The sequence below is a fragment of the Leuciscus leuciscus genome (assembly GCF_965113295.1).
Source record: "Leuciscus leuciscus genome assembly, chromosome: 23".
Taxonomy (NCBI): Eukaryota; Metazoa; Chordata; class Actinopteri; order Cypriniformes; family Leuciscidae; genus Leuciscus; species Leuciscus leuciscus.
In genome coordinates this window covers 9,889,626-9,915,248 of record NC_138747.1, presented here as the reverse complement: position 1 = coordinate 9,915,248, position 25,623 = coordinate 9,889,626, and the positions used below count along the sequence as shown (strand labels likewise).

The window sequence follows — 25,623 nt, the reverse complement described above, 5'->3', positions numbered from 1 at the left end:
CAGCAAACAAGAAGCATTCTTATAAATTATTTCCAACGGAGAACATTAACAGGGAAAAAGCAGAATGATTTATTTGAAAATTAGTGTGAACCCTGTGCTTGATGTTTTTTCTGCTAATTTCTTTACTGCTTACATTAACCTTACTTTCGAGAGAAAAAAAAATACAATCATGATTTTTCATGAAAAATTATGTTAGAATTGTAGGCCTAAAATACCTTGGTTTCAGCTTGTTTTCATCAATGGTATAATTAATACAATTACAATTAATTTGGTTTGTCATGATTCATTTGTGTTCATAATCAGTAAAAAATTTAAAATAAAATCTAACAAGAATAAACACATATGAACAATTAAATTATTATGTATCATTCATTATTTTTAACATTATTTTCGCGCTCAGATGTGACGGTGGAATTAATAAATTGCCAAAATGTGATTACAGAATATATTTAAATTATCCATCAAAATCCATAACAATAATGCCTGACCAGAAAATTACTTGGTGAACAAAGAAAACATTTTGGCATTAGGCATTGGCATTAGAACTTTAATGCCTAAAAATGTAAAAGTTTTACCTTATAAATAGAATTTAGTTTAATTAATTTTAAAATTCGTCACCGGAGTGAATGGGAACATGATTTATTGAAAATATATAAGTGGTTCTTAAGTCAATACTTGCTACAACTAAGCAAGACCTTGCAGTAATATTTGCAATGTTTAGCTTTGAAAAGAAAAGATAAAAAGTAGTCAGAGACTTCCCACAGGCTGTCGTGTTGGACAAATAATGGGGAATTTGTAGACTTCATTATTCAGACCATACCTGAGGTTCAGTTACATGATCACAATGTGAAGGGAACACTAAATAACAAGATATTTATGATGAATAATATAATAGACAAGCTAGTATTAACATTATTAACTGAAAACCTATCCCTTTCCTTCTCTCTCTTTCACACACACAAACACAGTCACACAAATTTCTCAGAACTTCTTTGGAAGCTCAGAATTAATTGTGGAAAATGCAGAGCTGATCGCTATATTTATTCCTGTTATGGCAAAGCTGAATTTTCAGCACCCATTACTCCAGTCACATGATCCTTCAGAAATCCTTTATGCTGATTTGGTATCAAGAAACATTTCGTATTATTATTAATGTTCAAAACAGTTGTGCTGCTTAATATATTTTGGAAACTGTGATATGTTATTTTTTTTTCAGAATTATTTGATGAATAGAATGCCTTTAATGTCCTGTGTGATCAATTAAATGCATTCTTGCTAAATAAAAGTATTGATTTCTTAAAAAATAAATAAATAAAAAACGTATATGAAAAATATTCTGACATTTCACAAAAAATGTCAAAAAAAATAAATACATAAAAAAGTGACAAAAGAGACATATACTGTTCAAAATTAAGACAAAAAGCATTGTGACACTTTCTGGTTGTCAAATGCAAGGGGAACATGCCTATAGTTAATGTGATGAACCACATCTGTAGCTCTCTGCTAGGAGAGCTGTGTGAACATAATGACCTTGGGACCAGCTGGTGAAAAGTAATTGCAAAAATGTCTACGAAAAGGGAAGTCAGAATGAAACCATGAAATGGTTTTGGGATTAGGAATTATACTGTTGTGATTACATCAAGGCAACAGCATCCTGCTATAACAGCAGAGTAACTGTGCGCATGTGTGTGTTTTCTCACCTTGCTGAGAGAGCGGTCACTGACACAGCGAGCCAGCTGCTGCGTCTCAGTGATCTGATCAGCCACCCTTTTCTGCTCATTGAGTTTCTCAGCGAGGGTCTCCAACTCAGTCAGAGCCAATTGTAAGGGCAGCCTGTCCACATGGCCAGTGGGAGTATTCTTCAACATGTCCTAAAGACAGAGAGAGGGAGAATGAATGAAACAGCAATAAGAGAGTGAGGATGGAAGAAAGACACCAAGTGAATAGGTAAAAGAAGCACAAATAATCAATTGAGGAAGCTAATGGCATAGCGTAATGACTGCACCTCTACCACAGACAACAGATTAGCCATTGTGATGTTGTATAGTACTATTAGCATTCATTTAAAGCTTCCAATACTTTTACTCCCACTCAACAGCAAGAAAAGAGGGTCAGAATAACAGTACATCTCATGTTTAGGAGACAAGCATGTAGCCAGCTCTCTGGGAATCATTACCACAGAGCTGTGCACTGAAACAACAATCATTCACAAGCTCTCTGGGCTGTTTACACCTGGCCACTTCATGCGTTTTCTCAGATCGGATAGCTATCCGATCGTGAAAAGACCAGATGTAAATGCCCTCTGAAACGCATTCGAGACGGATTTGAATCCGATCGCTCAAACCACTTCAGGAGGTGGTCTGGGCCGCATTCCTGACGAAACTGGACAAGTGTAAATGCAGCTGGTTGTTGAAACCACATGTAAATTGTACTCCTCCCAAAAATGCTAAAAAAATAAACGTGTGAGAGCGTGTTATAGGCTATATGTAATGTTATAGCCAGATATGATGACGCTACTGGAACACGCATCACCTCAGATGAGAAGCTGAGCATCTATTCATTAAGCCAACGTGCAAACTATCGCAAATCAAAGTGAAAGTAAGTCGTAGACGCTTAACACACAATCATCATCATTAAAAGTAAATTCTTAAGAAACGAAATGATCTTACCAGGGCTGTTGCCGCTCTCTTTTATTGCGGTCTTTGAAATTTTAGCTGATGATCAATAAAATGCAGCTCATATCTTTTGCTTTCGGTGACGTACACTCCATTAAATCTGCATATAGCGCGGGAATTGAAGATCGGATTTAAATCCGTTTCGCAAAAACACATTTAGGCTACGTTCACACTGCAGGCTGAAACGACCCAATTCCGATTTTTTTGCCCCTATGCGACCTGTATCTGATCTTTTCATGACAGTCTGAACGACACAGATCCGATCTTTTCAAATGCGACCCAGGCCACTTGGGTATGTGGTCCCAAATCCGATACATATCCGATCTTTTCAAATGCGACTTCAGTCTGAACGGCCAGGTCGCATGTATCCGACCCGCACGTCATTGATACGCGAAAAACGTCATAATCCTGCGTTGAAGTAGTCGTCGGTTTGAAAACGGACTGCATATTCGTCGAGCTGAGGTAAATCTGCCGAACGGGTCGACCTCGACGAGCCCGTTAATTAAAATAAATAAATAAATAAAAGCCCACGGCCATTATATATACGTTATGTTAACTTATTTGTGCTGAATCTGATATTAGATAGGTCAGCGGCTGCTGTCTGGCTCTTGTGTAACGGTCGCTACGCGCGCTCGTGTGTGTGTGTGTGTGTGTGAGAGAGAGAGAATCACAGTTAAAGTTTAGCTACTTCCGCAAACAATAAGTGACGTCGTTGAGTACTCTTCTGCGCATGCGGGTCACTTCTGGGTCATTTCACGTTCACACAGGAGATCACAAAAGGTCGCATTTAATTGGAAATGTGAACGGCCTTGCAAAAAAATCGATTTTTTTCAAAAAATCGGAATTGAGCATTAAGCCCTGCAGTGTGAACGTAGCCTATGTGACCAGGTGTAAATGGAATCGTTTTGATAAATCAGATAGCTATCCGATCTGAGAAAACACATGAAGTGGCCAGGTGTAAACAGCCCCAAAGAGTGGAGAGCGGATAGACAGTGGCGACATTTATTACACAAACATTTTGCTCACTATTTTCATTCAAAAATCTATTAAAAAAAATCTATTTTCATAGCATAAACTGACATATCAGCAGTCATTAAAATGGACAACTTTGAGTCAGATACAATTAAACTAGAAAAAAATGCCAGTATTGCATTCATAACACCCATGCTGTACAGTTAAAATGGAGATGTGATAAATGTAAAGGTAAATGAAAAATCTCTATAATGGAAATAATTATATTTTATTTCTACATATTATTTCTAGTCAATAAATCCTCAAATACTATACTGCAAAAAAGTTACTTTCTTAGAAATTTGTCTTGTATTTTTTTGATTTTCAGTAAAAATATCCAAACATACTTAAAACAAGAAGAATTTACTCATAATGAGATTTTATAGACAATATAGTATCTTGATTTTAACGTTTTCTTTATATTCACAGGGATTTTTATTTATTTTTTAGTTTAGTTTGAAGCATAATTCATATGCACTTAATATTCAGTACAAAATAGTGTCAGGTTTGATGTCACCAATGTCAAACGCCACTGTTTTAATTTATTTTATTTACTACTTAAAAATTACTTAAAAGCACAAACGTCACTATTTTATGACACTTTTATGGTGTTTATTTTGGGTCTTTTAAAATAAATTTAACATACCAGCCATACTGTATGGAAAAGGGCAGATTAGACACTCTGCTTAACATCTCTTTTCATGTTTCAAATAAAATGTGTACCTTTGTGGTTGATTTAGGCCACTAAAAATAGAAAGCAGATAAAAGAAAGCTCTCAGCTCTCAGTCATCAGATCTTGTTCTGTTTAATGTGTGATTAAACACAGCTACTCTAAAGTCAGAGCACTGAAGACATTTTTTTTTTCGTATTCACATTCATAACTTATCAATCAAAATTCACAGATAATCGATGCCTACTGAGGTATGAAATGAAGTGCCACAGCTCCTCTCGCATGGGAAAGTTCAGCACTGACTTCCTCGCTTGCTCCTTGTCCGTAGAAACGAACAAAAGTGAAGGAAGGACTTGAGAGAAAGAAAAACGGTGGTGCAAACAGTTTGGTGATGGAAATATGGTAAATTCCATGACATATCACTGTCATCTGAGACCTGCTGGCTGAAGATATTTCTGAAGTAGATCTAGATAATTCTCTGACATTTTAGCATGTAAGTTGTATGTGTGACAGATTGGATATTTGAAATGTTTTTTTTTTGTTTTTTTTTATTACAATATAATTTACTCAGCCGCATGTCTTCCAAACTCATTTGACTTTGGGACACAAGTGGAGAAATGTAGAAACATGCAATGACCGTTCATTTTTATATGCTGAAAACTATTGAGGAATAATTTGTCAAGTTTCAAAATGAATTAGTGAATTCCATATGGCTTATATGGCTTCAGAATATTTGGAATATAGTTTCATTTTTGCACTATAGTACATGAAAAAAGTGACAAGTATATATATATATTTTTTTTTATTATTTGGGGTTTCACAGAAGAACATTTTGGGGTAAAGTACCTCTTTTATTCAAGCAAAGTGCATGCTTGTTTTTGGTTTATTCATGTTCTCTATATAAACATCAGACATTGGAGTCCATGGTACACACCCAATGCCAAGTCATGGCCGTGAGTCATGGGGAGAGTAAACTATTGAGACAATAGCCTGCCAGAAGAACTGGCATGGTCTTAGCCAGTCATTCAGTTTCTAATAAACTTGCATGGCAACTAATTTCCAGTTACTTGAAGGAACACGTGCCCTCCAGTACTCTGAACAATGGCACTGTGTGAACAGTTTATGGATAAATACTGACCTGCAGGAGGAGTATGAACTGAGGAAAACGCTGAATAGGCTTCACCATCAGACCATAGAGGGTTATGCGGTCAACGCTGGATGCCTGCTTCTTCTGCAAAAGTAAGAACAAATGCCCATTGAGGGAAAATCATAGAAAAAGAAAAAGGGTAGATCATGTTGAAGGTCATTTCCACATACAGAGCAGAAGAATCTTGACACTCAAGGGAGTCAGAGAGGTGGGTGGAGGTTAGCATTATACTATTGATTCTTTCATGCCTGCTAGCAGACTGTGGCGGTCATTAGACTGCGCACTGTCAGAGAGTAGGTGTACTTGAGAGCCCTCCAGCAGGTTTCAAAGCAGGGATATTAGACTACGGTCAACTGTGTATTTGTCGAGTTCAGCTGCTTTTACAGATGTTAAAGATTCCAGTCACAGTGAAAATTTGTTGTCATGACAACACCACACACATATTTTGTGTTTTATGTAACTTTAAAGAACAGATAACCTCAATTACACTTAACCACACTAAGAGATATGATACATTCAGCATTAGAGTACAAGTGGCTTGCCTGAAATGATCCAAGCAAAAGATGTTTTCACTCTCGGACTTACCTCGAAGCTATTAAAATTAATGTCCAATGACTTCTCGTGTTTATAATTACTCTTTGTGACACATTTTTCAGTTAAAATGTGGAAAAATCTTTGAAAAAAGGTAAAATTACTTAAGCAACTGCATTCGTTTTTTATGTTCCGTAGAAGAAAAAATGGCTACATTTTACAATAAGGTTCATTAGTTAACCTTAGTTAACATGAACTAGGCTATAAGAATGAACAATACTTCTTCAGCATTTATTAATCTTAGTTTTTATGTTAATTTCAACATTTACTAATACGTTATTAAAATCAAATGTGGTATTTGTTAACATTAGTTAATGCACTGTTAACTACCATGCAGAAACAATGAACAGCTGTATTTTTTATTAACTAACTCTAACAAAGATGAAGAAATACTGTAACGAATGTATTGCTCATTGTTAGTTCATGTTAGTTAAATACATTAACTAATGTTAACTAATGAACCTTATTGTAAAGTGTTATCGAAAAAATTGAATTGTTTTTAACAAGAGAAAACATACTTCCCAATATAATTTGTTGCCGTGCAAAAGGGAAAATTACAGGAAAGAAGCCAATAATCCATACAGCAGCACAGCAATGAACAGAGGTGATTTAGGGCTTTTGGCAGCAAATATCAGCTCTTACCTTGAGGAACTCCAGAAATGCTGGTTTAGACATGCAGGCTTTCTTAATGAGGGCCATGGCATTGGTGAAGTTATTGACGTAATCACTATATACATCCAGCACCATGGACTTCGAGAACTATGGGGAATGCAGAGAGAAGATTGTTTAGATAAATCACATTTCACTTGGTTTTATGTTCATTTTCTGCATTGTTTCAGCATCTCTCAATATGTACAGTTCCTCCTTCGGAGCTGAGACTGCTCTTAAATTTTCCTGTTGTGGCGGGCAGGCCACTCTATAGGTGATTAAAGGGCAAAGGGATGGAAGTAAACAGTAATTTTAGTGTGGTATTTATGCAGTGCAGCAGCACTGTTTGCCATCTCAGGGACCTAAACATCTTTGACAGTCCATTACTGCCGGGTGTTTTAGAGCAGGCAAAATGGCAGCCATCCATTCGCTCTGCTTTGATTGAAGCTGAACAGACCTGCTGACAGCAGCAGTGCTCGCAGGACTTGGAGAGGACATTAACGAGCCACAAATAGACGTTAACCCCTGTCAAACTGTACCTTCCCTCTGGGGCCGCCAAGTACGGCAGGAAATGATACACATGGGTAAAGATGTTATTATCAACAAACACACATACAGGGCAAATTCACGAAACAGTTGAAGCACTTTGCAGCGTGCAGTATTTCAGTGCAAAAACTATTAGCAATGTGCTATGAACAGCTATTTAACTGAATTTTATTAATAAGAGACATCTGTATACGTTTTCGGTTGATCATGGCAAAATAATGTCATAACCAAGCATGCACAGAGCGGATGAGTACAATTTCTGCATTTAAAAAAAGCCTATTTGGTATTTTCTTTGTGCCATTACCTGATTTGCATAATAAATCTGGTGCTGAAACAACAAAGACAATGCATGCAAATAAATTATGCTATCTGCGTCTGCAGTTCAACCTTAGCAAATGTGCCACACAGTGTGTACATCTGTACTCAATAACAGAGAAATATTGTAAACTGATGCAATATTATGTGTGTCATGTGGTTTGTGGGTCTATTTTCTGCTTTTCAATGCACAGCAGTGCAACTTCAGCTGTAAGTGTTCTCTCTATGGTACTACTTTGTGCTCCAGGGACATTACAAAGACCAATAGTGCTATGCAATAAAAGCAGGTCAGAGGGGCCAAACGCACTCTTTTAACAGAAGAATAATGAGAGCAGCTTATGAATGCTGCCTGTGAGGAGGGTCACTACAGAAACCTCATTCATTAGTCCACTGGACACCCTGCAGCCCAATGGTGCCAGCATGCTTGCTTTGCTAAGAGACAGCCATCCTCACTTATAGTAATTGGCTATGCTTTTTAAGTAAACTGAGCACTGTTAGTACCTGAAATACAGCTTGCCAGCAGAGAAGCAGAACAGCAGACAATGCTCAGTTTGTCACAGGTTGTTGCAGGCAAAGGAGAGATTTGAGGCAAGGATCTAGTAGTCTTTATTAAACAACTAAAAAGTTCTGGATTGGAGATCGATGACACCCGGATAACGGACTGGGGGGAGACTGCCGATCTTTGATGTTGTCCTCTTCCACTTCACCAATGGTAAAGGAGGATCCACTCTGCCACAGTACATACTATGTGTCACATTCTGGGTTTTGTTTCTTGTTCCTGGTACTCGTCTTGTCATGTGATTCCCTGTTTGTCATGTGATCCTGCCATGTGTCTTGTCATTGGTTTATCGTCTGATATTATTCACAGGTGTCCCTTGTCTAGTCATTAGTCTTATGTATTTAAGCCCTCATGTTTGCCCTGTGTCTTTGTCTAGTATTGAATGTTTCTAGTTGTGTTTATGCCTTGTCCAGGTTCTTGTTTTGAGTTACCAGTTTGCAGTCTTTATGTTTGATTTTGTTTATTATTATTAAAATTGCATTTGGGTCCGCTCCATCTTGCCTCCAGAGGATTCATTTGTTACAGAATACTAGACCAAAACATGGACCCAGTAACTAAACTCTGCTCCATCTTCCAGGATGGCCGTCCCATAGAGGACTATGTGGGTGAGTTTGTGGCTTGTTGCCACCGGGCCCCGCTGGACGACAGGGAACTCCAAGATTGTTTTTGGATGGGACTGGATCAGGACGTGAGTCTTTATTTGCCTGAGGTTGACCCCAGATGGACTCTGGCTCAATACATAGATTTTGTTTTGCTATTTTGTGGGTCTCCCTTCACAGTGGGCGAAGCTGAGCCCGCTCTTCCCGTTTGCCCTGCCAAGTCCGTTCACCATGTCAGCCTAGCCAAACCCACTCAGCCCGTCAGCCCTGTCAAGCCTGGTAAACCAGAGCCCCGTAACAGCCCTGGATTAGACGCTGGGATCATCTGGCCCCGAGCCCGCAAGCTGGTGTCAAATAGTGCCGATCTGTCGTCTAAAATGTTCGACCCAGCCCTTATATCTGTCAGGGGGGCCTTCAAGTATGCTACTCCAGCCGAGCCAGAGCCTGTCGTCTGCCCCGCCGAGCCAGAGGTTCAAGTCACGTCTGCCGATCCAGAGACTGTTCACGTCACGTCTGCCGATCCAGAGACTGTTCACGTCACGTCTGCCGATCCAGAGACTGTTCACGTCACGTCTGCCGATCCAGAGACTGTTCACGTCACGTCTGCCGATCCAGAGACTGTTCACGTCACGTCTGCCGATCCAGAGACTGTTCACGTCACGTCTGCCGATCCAGAGACTGTTCACGTCACGTCTGCCGATCCAGAGACTGTTCACGTCACGTCTGCCGATCCAGAGACTGTTCACGTCACGTCTGCCGATCCAGAGACTGTTCACGTCACGTCTGCCGATCCAGAGACTGTTCACGTCACGTCTGCCGATCCAGAGACTGTTCACGTCACGTCTGCCGATCCAGAGACTGTTCACTCCAGTCCAGCCGAGCCTGCACTTCACGCCAGTCCAGTCGAACCTGCACTTCACGCCAGTCCAGCTGAGCCTGAGACTGAGAGCGTCATGCCCGCCAAGCCTGAGACTGAGAGCGTCATGCCTGCCAAGCCAGAGTCTGTGAGCGTCATGCCCCCCGAGCCAGAGCCAAAGCTCTCTTCACCGCTGGTCCCGCCCAGCTCAAAGCCCTCTTCGCTGCTGGTTCTGCCCAGCTCAACGCCCTCTTCATCGCTGGTCCCGCCCAGCTCAAAGCCCTTGTCGCCGCTGGTCCTGGCCAGCTCAGAGCCCTCTTCATCGCTGGTCCTGTCCAGCTCAAAGCCCTCGTCACCGCTGGTCCCGCCCAGCTCAAAGCCCTCTTTGCCAAAGCCTTCGTCGCTGGTCCTGTCCAGTCCAAAGCCTTCTTCGTCACTGGTCCTGTCCAGTCCAGACCCGTCCTCGCCGCTGGTCTCGTCTAGTCCTGACCCGCCTTCACCGCCTGTCTCATCCAGCCCTGACACGCCTTCGCCGCTGGACTCCTCCTACCTGGAGCCTAAGGCCGTTAACCTCCCCAAGAAAATTTGGCTATGTCACATTCTGGGTTTTGTATCTTGTTCCTGGTACTCGTCTTGTCATGTGATTCCCTGTTTGTCATGTGATCCTGCCATGTGTCTTGTCATTGGTTTATCGTCTGATATTATTCACAGGTGTCCCTTGTCTTGTCATTAGTCTTGTGTATTTAACCCCCAATGTTTGCCCTGTGTCTTTGTCTAGTATTGAATGTTTCTAGTTGTGTTTATGCCTTGTCCAGGTTCTTGTTTTGAGTTACCAGTTTGCAGTCTTTATGTTTGATTTTGTTTATTATTATTAAAGTTGCATTTGGGTCCGCTCCATCTTGCCTCCAGAGGATTCATTTGTTACACTATGTACTGGGCCAGAGTAAAGGTGTTTTCTCCAGCTTCAACAGGGAATCATCCAGCCCACTCCAGTGACAGACCTTGTGAGTGCTGTCGTTTCAGGACACCTGATAGCTAAACTCCAGGAACTCCTCTACATAATCTTCAAAAAAAAAAAGTAGCTGGTCCTCCAGGTATATGGTGGCTGCTGTTAGATCCATTATGAGAGTCCGTTATTCTGTCACTGGTTGTTCCAGGCAAAGGAGAGATTTGAGGCATGGATCTAAATTCAGCAGTCCTTACTAAACAAAGTTAAAAACTGTAGAATGTAGGACAACAGGAAACACACAGGAGTAAAGCAAACCAACCTTAACATTGACAATATCGGTCAATGAACTGAACTATAAGCACACAGAGTACAAAACGAGGAATTAAACTAGAAACAGGTGAACGTAATTAACTGGAAACCAAATCAGTAACTTTGGAGTGAATGAACTAAACTCAAAGACCACAGACAAAACGTGACAGTGTTCAAAAGTTTAGTTTAGAAGTCAATCATTTTCAAGTGTTTTCGTACTCACTGAAGCAACAAACAGGTCCCCAATCTTTTCACAAGAGTCCCATTCGGCCACCCGAGATGCCAGGGCAATCTGGAACATGGAGTGGCACTGCATGATCTCCCACAGACGGAAAAAAATGGGCCGGATCTTCCTGACACTGAGGATCCGAGGCTCGGCCTCCATCAGAGGTCGCTGGTATTCCTAAAGGATCATGGGAAATGGAGACATTTCTTATGTATGTTATTACTAAAACATTTGTATATTTATACAGGAGGAATAATTCATTTACAGCTCTGACTTGCTTCACCTTGACAAGGGAGGGAGATTAAAAATGTGCTGAATTAATCTTAACAGTGAAGTGAAAAAAAAAAAAAAAATCACTGAAAGTCTCACTATGCATTATCCATTTCATTCATTTGAATACAAGATTCAAAATGTCCAATTTGCGTATATGAATATATCTTTTAAATAATGCATGTATTTGACAGAGGTGGGAACAACCAAATCAAGTCAGTAGCTTACATCAAGCAAGTCCAGTCAAGTCCTATTTATTTTTCCCTTAGAAATTATTCACTTTAATTATACATGTAAAATAATAATAAATAATAATTTCTTATAATACTCATTTATAAATATTATAATAACAATAACGCTATAAGAAGAAAAATGTTGAAGGTTAAATCACTTGAAGGTGAATGCATCAGTCTTGTTTAACTTTGCTTTTATTTTTTCTAGGATTTATCATCTGACAGTGACAGAAATTGACTTTCCCATTAAAATAAATGCATAATCTTAGAGGTGGCATAAATGCATTTATACTGCAATTACAACAGCATAAAACATATTATGAGATTAATGTTTTAAATAACTTCTCTCACATTTTATAAGACCTAAAATGACAAAGAAGAAAAAACAACAAAGGTTTACATCACATACAGTGGGTTTGTAAAAGTTAAAACAATTAAAATTTTGGGGTGAACTACCTGTTAATTCTCCCATTGAAATTTGCTTCGACTGTCTTGCCACATTATCAAATTCAAATTGTGCTCTGCTAAATGTTTGATAGGTTTGATTTCCTCAAATTGCAAAACAAGCTAGTGATGTCTATAGATAAACTCCAAGACTTAATCTTTCAAAACAAAGACACTTTGCTAGTTAGACTGTGGACACAATAGATTTTTCATGGCTGCTTTCTTTCCTATCCTGGAGTCTCCAGCGCTAATGAATTATCGACAAAGAGAAATAAGACAAAGGATGAGGCAATGGGACTATTTCTTTTTCTAAAGATGTGTCTGACTGCCGACAACAGCTGTACTAAACTTAATTATGCAGACCCCCATCCCCCTGCTTTTGGGCAACTTTACCTGATCTAACCACCCTAGACCATGTCTAGCATGCTATTAAGAGAGCAGGAATTGTAAAATACACCCGACAGAGCTTTGATTTGACAACAAAGCTTGGAGATAGATCCTGAATGACTAGATTTCATAGAGCGTAAAGCTGTCATTGATCAGTGATTCAATTTTATACTCTGCCTGTGCCTTCAAAGGAGTGTGATAACAAATGCTTTTCTCTCCTCCACTAGCTGAGATCAGAATTATGTGTAATGAAACTTCACACTGCGAAAACCCACCAGACCTGCATGCTTCCATTTAAAGGAATGTGAATGTGAACACAAATTCAGTATTAAAGACAATGTATAGAGTTATCTTTTGTTTGAAGGCTTTGAATAGCTGGACTTTCACATTAAGATGGAGCCTTGACATTATTTGTAACCCTTCCAAAGACTTTTGTTGTAAATAATAATTTAACCATTTTTTATTTAACCAGTTATTTAACCATTTTAAGATAAAAGTAGCAACATTTAATGTTTTAATGTATGCTAAACAAGCATTTTCAGAAACACTTAACATGGCAATAATATTTAGCATTTAACTACTTTTCTGCATTTATTTGAGTATGAATTTATTTGACGTATCAAAGCACTGAGTTTCAGTTTGATCTTAGTACGCTGAAAATAAAAAGACACCCAAGACCTACAAAAGTTCTCAAAACGTTCTGTTATGTGAAAACTGTAATGATTCATGTCTGTGTTCCTCTGTCTTGTCCCGTGTTTAGCAGTTCCCCATTATGTTGATTAGTCTCCCCAGGTGTTTCTGATTAACCACGCCCCCTTGTTATCTTGTTTAGATTGTTTGCCCATGTATTTAAGCCCTGTGTCTAGTCTCAGGCTACGTTTACACGTGGATGGCTATTTTCATAAACGGACATTTCTCCCCTCTTCGTTTTCAAAAATAACATCGTGCACACGAACCTGTGTATATGCTGTCAAGAGCATGCCAAACCTGTAGGTGGCAGTGTAACGAGAAGCTCAAGCCCACCTTAGCCGATCAGAATCCCGAAAATGGTCACATTCTGTGACGTCGCTGCCTAAAACTCAGTTTTTCTCAGTTTACATGCAAACGTGCAAACGAAGATTTTCAAAATCTCCACTCTGGCCGGAGTTTTTAGAAAGAATCGGTTTCATTGGCGAATCCTCCGTTTGCGTGTAAACGAAGGGTGCAAACGAAGGGAAATGTCTCCGTTTTTCAAAATAACCATGTACGTGTAAACGGGGCCTCAGTCTTTGTGAGTTCTTGTTATTGTATGTTGGCTGTTTGGTTCCTGTGTCCCGAGTCTGAGTTTGTCTAGTTTTGGATTTATTTAATAAAGTTTGCTGCATGTAGATCCTGCTTCCTCCTATCATTCAACCCCAACGTTACAAAAACATCTTTTTTTCTTTCTTTCTTTTTTATTTCACCAACACAGCTGTTCTTGGAACAGATGCAATGGCATGTGAAATCATCCATTTTACCTGTAGGATCCGTTTAAGAGAGTCCAGGTAACTCCTCTCACTCTGCACAATGGAGCTCAAAATGTGGCGTCGGACAATCTGTGGATGAGATGAAAAACATTCATAGTAAGTAGGACACCAGAGAAATCAAATATTATTTATATTTGAAATAGAAATATTTTGTAACACTATAAATGTGTTTGAGTGCATCACTTTTGATCATTATGATGTGCACTTGCTACACATCAGTGTATTTTTAATACAATATTTATATTTATTAAAACAATAAATATGCCAGGTCTCTAACTGCAACTAAATGGTCGCATTTTGCTAACTTTTTTCCTGCCGGTGCAACTACTTTTTGTTAGAGGTCATCCTGGTGCCACTAAAAATTTGTTAAACTGATAAACGCTGCCATTTCTGTTGCATATGATAAACATTAAACAGAAAACGCTGCAAAAGCAGAACGAAACAGCACTACCCATTTGAACCAGAATATTTAGATTTTACCCCATAAAAATTAGGGTGTTACAATTTTTACAGATTTTTTATTATTAAAATAAATTAATTTACATCCACATCTCAAGCTACAGCTACTGTCAACTCAAATTACTGTCATATGTGCAGTTTCAAGAAACAAAATATGTAATTATAATAATAAATTATTTGGGTGATACATAGAGGTGGGCGATATGACCAAAATCTCATATCACGATATGAGTTATTTTATTTCCCGAGAATGATATTTATCACAGTATAATTATTTTTGCTTAAAATAAAGTTATGATATAAAAAAAATTGTACCACTGAAATTCCATAAATGTCATCACCAATTTCAAAAAACTAATACCAGCCTAACATAATTTGTTTTTAAAAAGCTCACTGAAGACATGTTGAGTCAGTGAAAAAAATATGAACAAAGGGCCTCATTCATGAAATGTATGTAAATATATGAGTAAATTCTGTACAGTATGTTAATGACTTCCAATCATTCGTAAATAAGGGTGTGCATTGCACGCTCATTCAAAATTAGCATAGTCTTCACCTACGAATGACAACTACGTAAATTACATGACCAGGAATGCTGTGGAATCTTCTGGACTACCTTCTCAGGTTTGCCTCCAGTATTTTGCATGAATGCAAATGAGACTAATGGCCATATGCCTAAAATGTTCAATTAATGTGTGTCCGCCAAAGCATTTATAGCCAGCTAAAAAAATAACAGACGCTCTTCTGAAAACAGCCAGCGTGCCAACGATAGAGAGCACCCTGCAGAAGCCAAACAGTTGATGGGCCCTACTGACTTCCATAGTATTTTTTTTCCCATACTATGGAAGTCAATGGGGTCCATCAACTGTTTAGTTACCCATATTTTTCAAAATATCTTCTTTTGTGTTCAGCAGAAAGACATTAATATAGGTTTGGATTGGAACAACTTGAGAGTGAGTAAATGATGACAGAATTTCTATCCCTACTATCCCTTTAAATGCAGTTGTCACTCCTGAAACTTTACAGTGTGTATGTGGCCTATATATCTTAAAGCTGTACTGTGGAAGATTTCTTGGTTAAAAATGAGAGGTCTCCAAAGTAGGACAACAGAGAAATTAAAGTTCAATGCATTATGGTTACAATTAGGGATGTCCCGATACCAATTTTTCACTTCCGATACGATACCGATGCCGCAGCTTTGGCTATTTGCCAATACCGATATCAATCCGATATTTTTATTTTATTCTTGAACTAATACTACTAATAATAAAATATATGGAAGCACTTTGCTCAATTAGCCACATAAAACATCTCACTCAAATGGAGAACAAATACTTCTCCAGTATATAGTCCACAACAACAGTTGATAATAAAAGACTGCCACCCTTTATTCAAAAGACCTTGAGATATGTTTGGTAATTGTACCTGAATGAATTTAAAATGAATTTGCTATATTTCAGATCAATATATTTGTTTCCTTAAAATTTTTATTAACTTTAACTTTATTCTCATCTGAATTATAAATAATTTATTTCTGTATAAAATAATACTACCATTAAAAACACATTTGATTTTCTTTTTTAATCAATGTAGAATGTGTAAATAAAAAATAAACAGATTAGTGCTCTGTTTTAGGACAATAAATGAAAACCAATGCAATATGATGAATGTACAAAAGATGAGATTATTTTTGCTTTTAAACAGCGTGTGTGTGTGATATTTTGGTTGGATGACAGTTGTAGGTTACAGTTTGACAAGAGTTTACAGTTTGACAAAAGCACAATGTTGTGTTTTACACAAATATAAGTAGGCTAAACACTTTTTGCAGTTTAAATGATGTCCTGTATGAACAAAATGAAGGAGTATGTTTTTATGTTTCCACTGTTCGATCGCGCCCGTGCCTCTCTCTCTCTCTCTCTCTCTCTCTCTCTCTCTCTCTCTCTCTCTCTCTCTCTCTCTCTCTCTCTCTCTCTCTCTCTCTCTCTCTCTCTCTCTCTCTCTCTCTCTCTCTCTCTCTCTCTCTCTCTCTCTCTCTCTCTCTCTCTCTCTCTCTCTCTCTCACACACACACACATTCCAGCATTGCAATCTTGACATCACAGCCTGTTCATTTTGCTGCGTTCACACCAAACACGAATAGAGCGTCAAATTCGCGTCTATCGCGTCTAGTTCGATGCTTAACCCTCTGAGGTAGAGAAACGCGCCGACGCGTTTTGCTGGATTTTTTTCACATAGCAGCAACATAAACTTAAATTACTCCGTCATTTATGGTTATACAGAAAAAAGAAATATAAAAAAATAATCTGTGATATTTCTACTTTTGTATGTGTCCACTTACAATCAAATCAAAACATTGTGCTTTTGTAAAATAAAGAAAATAAACAGGGTGTGCGTTCTGCCTCTCCGTCGCGGTGAACTTTTTTTTCTTGAGCACGTCTATAAACTGAATCAAAACTCAGCGAATACTTCTCACACATTTATGAGCCATATACCTTTATACACATTTAAGTGTGTACTTTTAAATGATCGGATTCAAACTGAAAACAAATATTCTCTGTTTAAGTAATTTGTATAAAACCAACAGGATGTCCAGTATCTCAAACGCTTGCTAATTAATTTTTAATTCGACACGCCCACTCGCGCAAAAGAGATTCACATGCAAATCTCCACATGGAACGCGAACGCCCTCGTTACCTCAAACACAAAACACCAAAAAACTTCACAAGTCTCTGCTTTTCGTCGAGTTTGGAAGACACGTGTGAGCTTACATTGGATTTACCCCCAGAAGAAGAAGAACGCGATTTGAAGACAAGAAAGATGTAAGGTAAGAAATTCTTACTTATTAGTTTATGGTATTGTTGCATAAACTTCACATTGCAGTTGAACTGTTGCTAGATATATGGTTAATATTATACTATTTAGACCCGTGTTTCCTGTTAAATACTGTTTGTGGATATCTGCTCAATTATGTATAACCATAATGTCTAATATTTTGGAGCGCGATGGCGTTTGAATGTATCATATTTTGGAGCGCGCTGTGGGTTTGAATGTATCATATTTTGGAGCGCGCTGTGGGTTTGAATGTATCATATTTTGGAGCGCGATTGCGTTTGAAAGGAAAAATGCACCAAACATTAGGCTTTATGTTTTTACTATTATCTCATTTCATATCATCATAACGAATGGAAACATTTGAAGTAACATATGATAATCAATATATTTTTCTCTAGCGTAGTTGTTCTTGAAATCTTTTGGAAGATTTAATTTATTGTTATTATTATTTTATGCAGCACTGCGTAGCCTATGCCTACAAGGCACAACAAACCTGGTGTTCATTATATATTGTTGGAAACGTGTGTGTGTGTGTGTATTCTGTGAATTTTAAAATTTAAATTTTAACCAGAAAAATCTAAAATCTATTCCCAAAATCGTGCAGCCCTATAGTTTCTCTTGATATCAGTATGTTCACAGTTTTTTCTTTTTTTTTTTTCTTTCAGGGACCAGATGCAACTGAGTCCTGCTGACTTCAACATTCACATGAGTCTCTGTACATGAACATGGTAAAGTGAAAATCAACTTTTAAAGGCATGTACAATGTTTTTAGGAATGGCACAAAGGTCTCTGTCTTTGGATCATTGTTTTCAATGTGCTCTTTTGTCATTTGTATTTTTGGATTGTGTTGTGTTGTAAATAAATCCAAACAATCTAAAAGCCATTCTTTTTTAAATCTCCTCATTCTTTGTGCAAGGTTGCTCTGACTGACAGGGCCTGATCGCTCCTAATAGGGCAGTTAGGGGAGTGTCTTTGTCTTTCTCGGGTGTGAAAAGCATACATATTAATGAGATGATCACGCCTCTTCGCATATGGCTTTGTCACACAAAACACGTCTTAGAAATTTTAAATCAATATATTGTCTTATCTGAATGAGCAGTCAGGGTGATTTTCACATAGTTTTGGAGCAAATATTCTAGGCTATGTCATACAATTTTCAAAAGTCTTGTGAAGAAATAATCAGTATGGGTTTCATGGCCTTATTTCAGTGAGAATTTTTTTTTTGTATTTTCACAAACCACGCATAAATGTCATTATCTCAAAACTACAAACTTTTACATACATGCTGCTGATATATTATTGTAGCAGAGTTTGTGCTGAATACAGTGTAATTAGACTTTAGCCATGAAAATGTCACTAGTAACAGAAAAAAACACAAATGTCAGAGCATGTCAGAACACCTCCAGAGCCCAGAAAACAGCTCAGACCTCAGAGGGTTAAACAGTTTGAATCCACTCGCGTGTATAATGATAAAGCGAGTGTTTGAAGCGAAATAGACGCGCGTTCAGAGCCAAGGCGGGGCTACAGATTAGGTGTCCCTAAATAACCCGCATATGTCTATGCGTGTATCTAACAGTAGTTCCGCATTACATTAATTAATGTGCACGCGAGTTTTATTTATTTTTATACCGTGTATTATCCGTGTAAATCCATGCACCGAACCGTGACGCACGTACCGAACGTACGTTCAATATGAATACACGTACCGGATCATAGGTATCGGATATATTTTTTTCTCCCCTCCGATATTCGATCTAGCGTTCTGGGCCAGTATCGGCACGATACCGATGCCGCAGATCGGATCGGGACATCCCTAGTTACAATGGCATAGCTGTATGAATTTGAAAAGAAAACTTCATTTTTGTTGAGAAAATATTGATGCACATTTTACTACTAAAATGAGTTTCCTCAAATGTGTGTACCACATATACATACTACGTACATACTCAATTTAAAATATTTTTTATAGAAATAAATACATATACATGCACCTGTTGGCTACTAAGCCCATCTGGCATTGGTCCCAGTTGTGCAGGTGGGTGTTTTGCCTCCGATACCATTACATCCAGATACCCTGTATCCTCCTCAGTGTCATCTGTCAGGATACACACACAAAAAAAAAACATTCAAACATATTATATATCCCTGCGAAGCTAAGAATACAAATTCACCTATTATTTCAACTCGGAAGCGATGCTCAAACAGAAAAAAAGAACATACAAACTCAGTAGGGAACAGGGTGTTCTAAGCCACATCCAAGCATTCTTTCACTCGACGGTTACAAAAGAAAACCATCCTGCATTCAATGTTGCACCTTTTCCCAAAGACTTAAAATCTTCACACAAGTTTTTGCAGGCTCTCTAAATGATAAAAGAAATTATAATAGAACCTCCAAATCAAATGTTTAGCACTATACGCAGTGTGGTATGTCGTTTAAAGTGGTGTTTCAATAGGCATCACACCAGTCTCCACTTCCAAACAGTAATTTTCCCATTGTGCAGAAGGGCATTATGGGGACCAATCCCAGCCAATTTTCCTGTGCATCAAATGTCCTCATCAGCTCATATGCCTACCATTTTATATCAAAGACCCAGTCTGATTTATAATACTTTCCTGCTTCATGACAAATCTATCACATCATTTTGTTTTTCAGGCTCTACCTCCAGGAGTCAATTCTCTACTTAAAAGCAGAATATAAGAGAGCATTCCATCAACCTTTTCTATCGCATCTGACTCTGTGGCTGTCAGATCATATGCCATCTCTAAAGAGGTCTAACTTAATTCAATGAACAGACCCGTGTCTTTGAGGGAGAAAAAAATGCATTCGAAATGTATAATTGCCTCTTTCCTGAATGGGATTCTATCAAAGGAAAAGTGGACAGGATGAGTGCTTGAAAGAAGATAAATTCTCAAAAATATTCTTAGATTACCTGAGTGGTCCTTTTTATGTAGGAATGAAACTCTCCTCATCACAGCGATTTTAGTCTTCTCCAGGCCATCTTTCGTTCCGCTACGTGCCGCCCGCATCAGCTGATGGACCTGCAAAGGGACCAGAGGGGAACAGAAAATCACAGGCAGTCCAGCTGGCGTTTCTCTATAACCAGTGACGTTGTACACCCTTATAGAAAAAGGTTGACCATCTCAAGCCCTCGAGCGTAAAGAGCCATGCTTGGGTTTGCCTGCCATTTGTGAGGCACCAGTTCAGTGCAGCATGGCGGCAGTTGGGTGTGTGCTTAAGGGTCTGCTTCAATGGCCACAAGCCACAAGATCCTAAGTGTGTAAGAGAACATCAAGCTACAGAGATATTTTTAAATTTGAAAAAAGGAGGCAGACAGCCCATCTTCGAAAGCAGGTCATTAATGGAGAGCATGTGGAAATGTCTTGCTTAAACCACATGAGATGTTTACTTTATATATACACACAAGTGTGCCCATATCCCACCCTCATACAAATTAAATTAGAGATTAGAAGCTGAATCCAAAAAAATTTTTTATAGTGGAAGCGCTTTAGTGGTTTGTTTACAACAGAATAAAAGAAAGTGAGAATGATACAGAGAGGGACTTTCAACGCAAAAGGAAAGGCAGAGGGTTCCAAATTGACAATAAGTGCCTTAGAAAGTGGACTTGTGATAGATATGTGACTGTTAAAGTGGTAAGTAGAAACACACTACTGTTCAGAAGTTTGGGGTTAGTAGATGTTTCACACATACACAACAAGGCTGCATTTCTTTGATCAAAAATAAAGTAAAAGCAGTAGAATTGTGGAATATTATTGCAATTTAAAATATAATATATAATTTTCTATTTAAATATATTTTAAAATATAATTTATTCCTGTGATGGCAAAGCTGAATTTTGAGCATCATTACTCCAGTCTTGTGTCACTTAATCCTTCACAAATCATTCTAATATTCTGATTTGGTGCTCAAAAACATCTCTCTTACTATAAATGTTAAAAACAGTTGTGCTGCTTAACATTTTAGTGGAAACCGCGCTACATTTTTTCCCCCAGATTCTTTGATGAACAGAAACTTGAGAAGAACAGCATTTTTTTTTTTTTTTTTGTCTTTATTGCCACATTTGATTGGTTTGAAGGCCCCGATATACTCACTTCCAAAGTAATTTTTCGTTCGTCGCTTAGGGGTAAAAAGAAATTTGAAATACGTGAGCAGTGGTATACTGTTAGAGAAAATCCTGACGCCGCCCACAATGCTGAGAGCGGCGTTTAGATTAATATGTTCTGCGCACTTTCTTTTCAATAACAAAATAAAACACACAACAAAAATGACAGCGATGAGAAAACAGTAGTTAAGAGCTCTTGCACAAGCTCTCTTTCAATTAGAATTACAACATTTTCTACTATAAAGCGGCTCTCCAGTGCGTTCATGTTTTTACTCGTGGACATCCGACCTCGAGGGACTGAACAGAAGAAATGAACCGGCGAAGATTTTGAAGCCTCAGTCAGAGCACACCTACCTATTATGTAATCACCATGGACCAATGATAGTTCAAGGGTGTTTACCAACTAGAGTGAAATTTTCCGGAAAGTTCGCTTTGGCAAGCTGTTTTGAACCCCTGAAATGAACAAAACGAACTTCGTTTTGGCCCGATTTTGCTCTAAATGACGTCACACTAGTTCACTCTTCGATTGAAGTATATCGGGGCCTTGATGAATGGAAGCTTGTTTCCGCCACTGAATAAAATTTTAAAAAGGTAATTGCAACTTTTTATCTCACAATTTATTTTAGCGCAATTGCGAGTTTATATCTCGCAATTCTGACTTTATAACTCGCAATAATGACTTTATATCTCGTAATATAAATAAAGCTAAATAGTCACAATTATATTTTTTATTGTATTATTCTGTGACGGAAACATGCTTCCAAAATGCATCTTTGCTGAAAAAGGTATCAATTGCTTTATAAAAAAAAAAAATTCTTACCCCAAACGTTTTCATGGTATTGTATATGAAGAGTTCAGATGCAAAAGCCTCTAAATGCCATTTGAAATTTTCTTATAGAATGATCATTTTTATCAAGCTTGTATATTTCAGTTCAGTAATTTCACTTAAATGATAATTAATAGGTAATCTTCATTGCCATTTAAGTGAAATTATTTAATTTAAATATACGAGCTTGATAAAAATGATCATTTTAGAAGAAAATTTCAGATGGCATTTAGAGGCTTTTGCATCTGAACTCTTCATATATACTCTAAATCAATCTATTATTTGTCCTTTTATATTTCAATAGTAAAATATATTGTTTTTAAATGTAATTTAAAAAATATATATAAATACACAATGTAGACAACACCTATCTGCACGACTTGAATTCATATGAGAAAACTCTTATCAAGTGCAGTGAACATCTACAGGTATTTCCAGCTGTGTTTGTAGAGATCAGTGAACAGTGAACACATACAGACCCTGTGATTTAAAACACATAAAAAAGAGAGACAGAAAAGCAAGACAGGGACAGACAACTCAAATGAAGAATGAAGACTTACCCTGCTGAAAAAGAGACTAGCATATTGCTGTGCTTTGGATGCTGGTCCTAAGCATTGGAGGATGGGATGTCACAGTGCCACTGCCACCAGGCTTTTTTAATACATTTGTCTAGTGAACAGTATGGCTGTGTTGTTCAATTCATACTAGTCTTTTCAGCAGGGAAAAGTGAGAAAGAGAAGATGTCATCTTGAACGCAGGTGACTGTGATCGCCTCTATTGACAGCTCTGAGCTAGTAGACCCCCCTGAAGCCCATTCTTCCCCACACGTGCTTGAGTGTACCTGATGTCTTCCCCCCAGTCTCATGGCTAGCTCCTGTTTGGTCCTGGTGTAACGTTCTCTCAGTCGTCGCACATCGGGGGAGAGCTACGGATATCGTCACGGCAACAACACAGGCCATGGGTGACAGTGCATTAACATGGTAACATGGGGAAGAGGAAGGAACGAAGGGGTAAGCATAAAGGTGAGGGAAACTAAGGGATGAGTGCAAGGCAAAATCAGGATCAACCACAAAAGCATATGCAAGATGACTAGCACAAGGGACGTGGCTTAAATTTTAAGTCAAAGCAGCATGGGATAGACAGAGGAAGATACAATTATGACAGCATGTACACCCTTGCTAATGCGAATCTCATCTTATTTCCAAAACAAAGCCGCAGGCTGTGTCCAGCAGAAAGGTAGGAAGTCATCTCGTCCTAATCCACTGTTTGTGAAACATACAGTCAAATAAGATGCCTTCGTCTGATCTGTTTTACAAGGATGCATCTATAATGCATTAACTGCTTCTGATATTCCTGAATCCTTTGAGTGCAGTTTCGCGATTAGTGGAAAGAATCAATATCGTGTCTGATGGAACATTTTCGAAAAGCATTCAAAAAATTTCAGAAGAATACACTTTTTTTTTTTTAAATAAGTTATACCATTCAAAAGTTTGGGGTTGGTAAGATTTTGTAGTGTAATGATTTGTGTACATAAGAAATAAGGCAATAAAATGCCTTATAAATGCCAATAAAATTTCTTATGCACACCAAAGAAAAAAAAAGAAATATTATTACAATTTAAAATAACTATATTTCTATGTTAATATATTTAAAAATATTAATTTATTCAAGTGATGGTAAAGATGAATTTGCAGCAGCCATTACATTAAGTGTCATTAATATGCCGATTTACTGCTCAGGAAACATAACTTTTATTATTATTAATGTTGAAAACAGTTATGCTGCATTATATTTTTGTGGAGACTGTGTGGAGAACACAGGAATATATATATATATATATATATATATATATATATATATATATATATATATATATCATTTATATATATATATATATATATATATATATATATACATATATATATACATAAACATATATTTATATTTATATATTTATATAATTCAATATAACAGCATGTGTTTGAAATACAAATCCTTTATAACAATGTAAAAGTATACTGTTACTTTTGATCAATTAAATGCATCCTTGCTAAATAAAAACATTTATTTAAAAAGAAAACCTTTTGAACGATATTGTATATTCATAAATATTTTATAACTATTTCTACAGAGAAATAGGCATTGTATTCATTCAACATTTCGTCTGTTATTATTTTTTTCTGAAATAACCGCAAAGACTCATTCCCAATTATACCATGTTGTTGTGAAGTCAGTTGTTGCTTGTTTGTCCTTTTGAGTTAGTTTTATTCTTAACAAGCCCACTATAAAAACTTTTGACACCTTTCGAAAGAAAGCCATTCCATTCCAATTATACAAGCACTGAAAAAAGCAGGGGGGATAACTGGTTAAACTGAGCTCAAATCACTGTGGTATTAGACTCAGCAATCTAATTCTTGCTTATCGCGAGTCGTCTGGCAGCAGGAATCTTATGGAGCCTAATTCGGTGGAGGTAAAGGTGAGTCTGGCCATGGGAAATTGGTTTCTGAGGGATTGCCGCCTGGGCAAAGTGTTTTCCATACCAGTGTGACCTCATGAACGTGTAAGGGCAGATAACACAGTGCACACAGAATTCAAATTTGCAGCAATATAGAGCAGTGTAAAAGTGTGTCAGTCACGCCCCTGCTCCAGTAGCGATTAGGCAAGTGCTGGCCAACACTGCGCTCTTGTGGTGGCAAAGCAAACCTTCACCATCGAAGTAACACAAGAACCTGCATCTCAAATAAATTATCACATACCAATCAATCAGCCTGCAACCTTGGGGGGTTTGAATCTTTTTAAGGACCTTTGTGGTTTATCATTATGAGGAATGTGGAAATGTGTCTGAAGATAAATCAGATGTTTGGAAGGATGTAATTATTGCAGTTGTGAGGAATCTATTAACACACACGCACCTTGCTACGGGTTGGCGCCCTCTCAGAGTCGGACTGCTCATCATAGCTTTCAAACTCACTTGAGCTCCAGCCATTTTTGGGCCCTTGCAAGCCCTCCTCTTTCTGAACGTCCTCATAGATCAAGTCAGCTGACACACAAAGCAATGCAGGTTTCAGTACAGTCCTGTTAATACTGTAGGTCTTCTGACAATGACATGCTGATACAAAGAAACATCTACCTAATATAACACATAAAAATCACACATATGCTAGAAGGGTGTTTCTTCAACTATGGGCATGTGGACTTTGTGAAATAGTTTTTTAAATTTGTCATATAGCAAATGTCATTTCCACCATATCTCAAATGATACATTATGTTTAATATCAAATATCTCATTTTATTTCAAGCATGATATATTAACCGGTGAACAAGTACACTAACTTTATTTGGAGGGTTTTTTTTTTTTTGCTTTTGATGGAAATGGCGACATCTGTTGGTCGTAATTTGTGTAAAAACAGATATAAATCATTTAAAATGGTTTATCATCATTTGTA

General features: G+C 37.8%; 1 protein-coding gene across 3 annotated transcripts in view; it reads right to left on the bottom strand.

Moving 5' to 3' along the window:
* arhgef10la (Rho guanine nucleotide exchange factor (GEF) 10-like a) overlaps positions 1 to 25,623 on the bottom strand; it is a 139,280-nt gene that overhangs the window by 80,351 nt on the left and 33,306 nt on the right. For 2 of the 3 annotated variants that reach the window (XM_082154997.1, XM_082154999.1), the window contains 9 exons: positions 25,090 to 25,217; positions 23,019 to 23,102; positions 20,161 to 20,269; positions 19,222 to 19,325; positions 13,932 to 14,009; positions 11,099 to 11,278; positions 6,737 to 6,853; positions 5,495 to 5,587; positions 1,701 to 1,871 (listed from right to left, as the gene is read on the bottom strand). In XM_082154997.1, coding sequence (XP_082011123.1) covers positions 1,701 to 1,871; positions 5,495 to 5,587; positions 6,737 to 6,853; positions 11,099 to 11,278; positions 13,932 to 14,009; positions 19,222 to 19,325; positions 20,161 to 20,269; positions 23,019 to 23,102; positions 25,090 to 25,217 — 1,064 coding nt within the window. The remainder of the gene's footprint in view (positions 1 to 1,700; positions 1,872 to 5,494; positions 5,588 to 6,736; positions 6,854 to 11,098; positions 11,279 to 13,931; positions 14,010 to 19,221; positions 19,326 to 20,160; positions 20,270 to 23,018; positions 23,103 to 25,089; positions 25,218 to 25,623) is intronic. The other variant, XM_082154998.1, reaches the window with a different exon arrangement.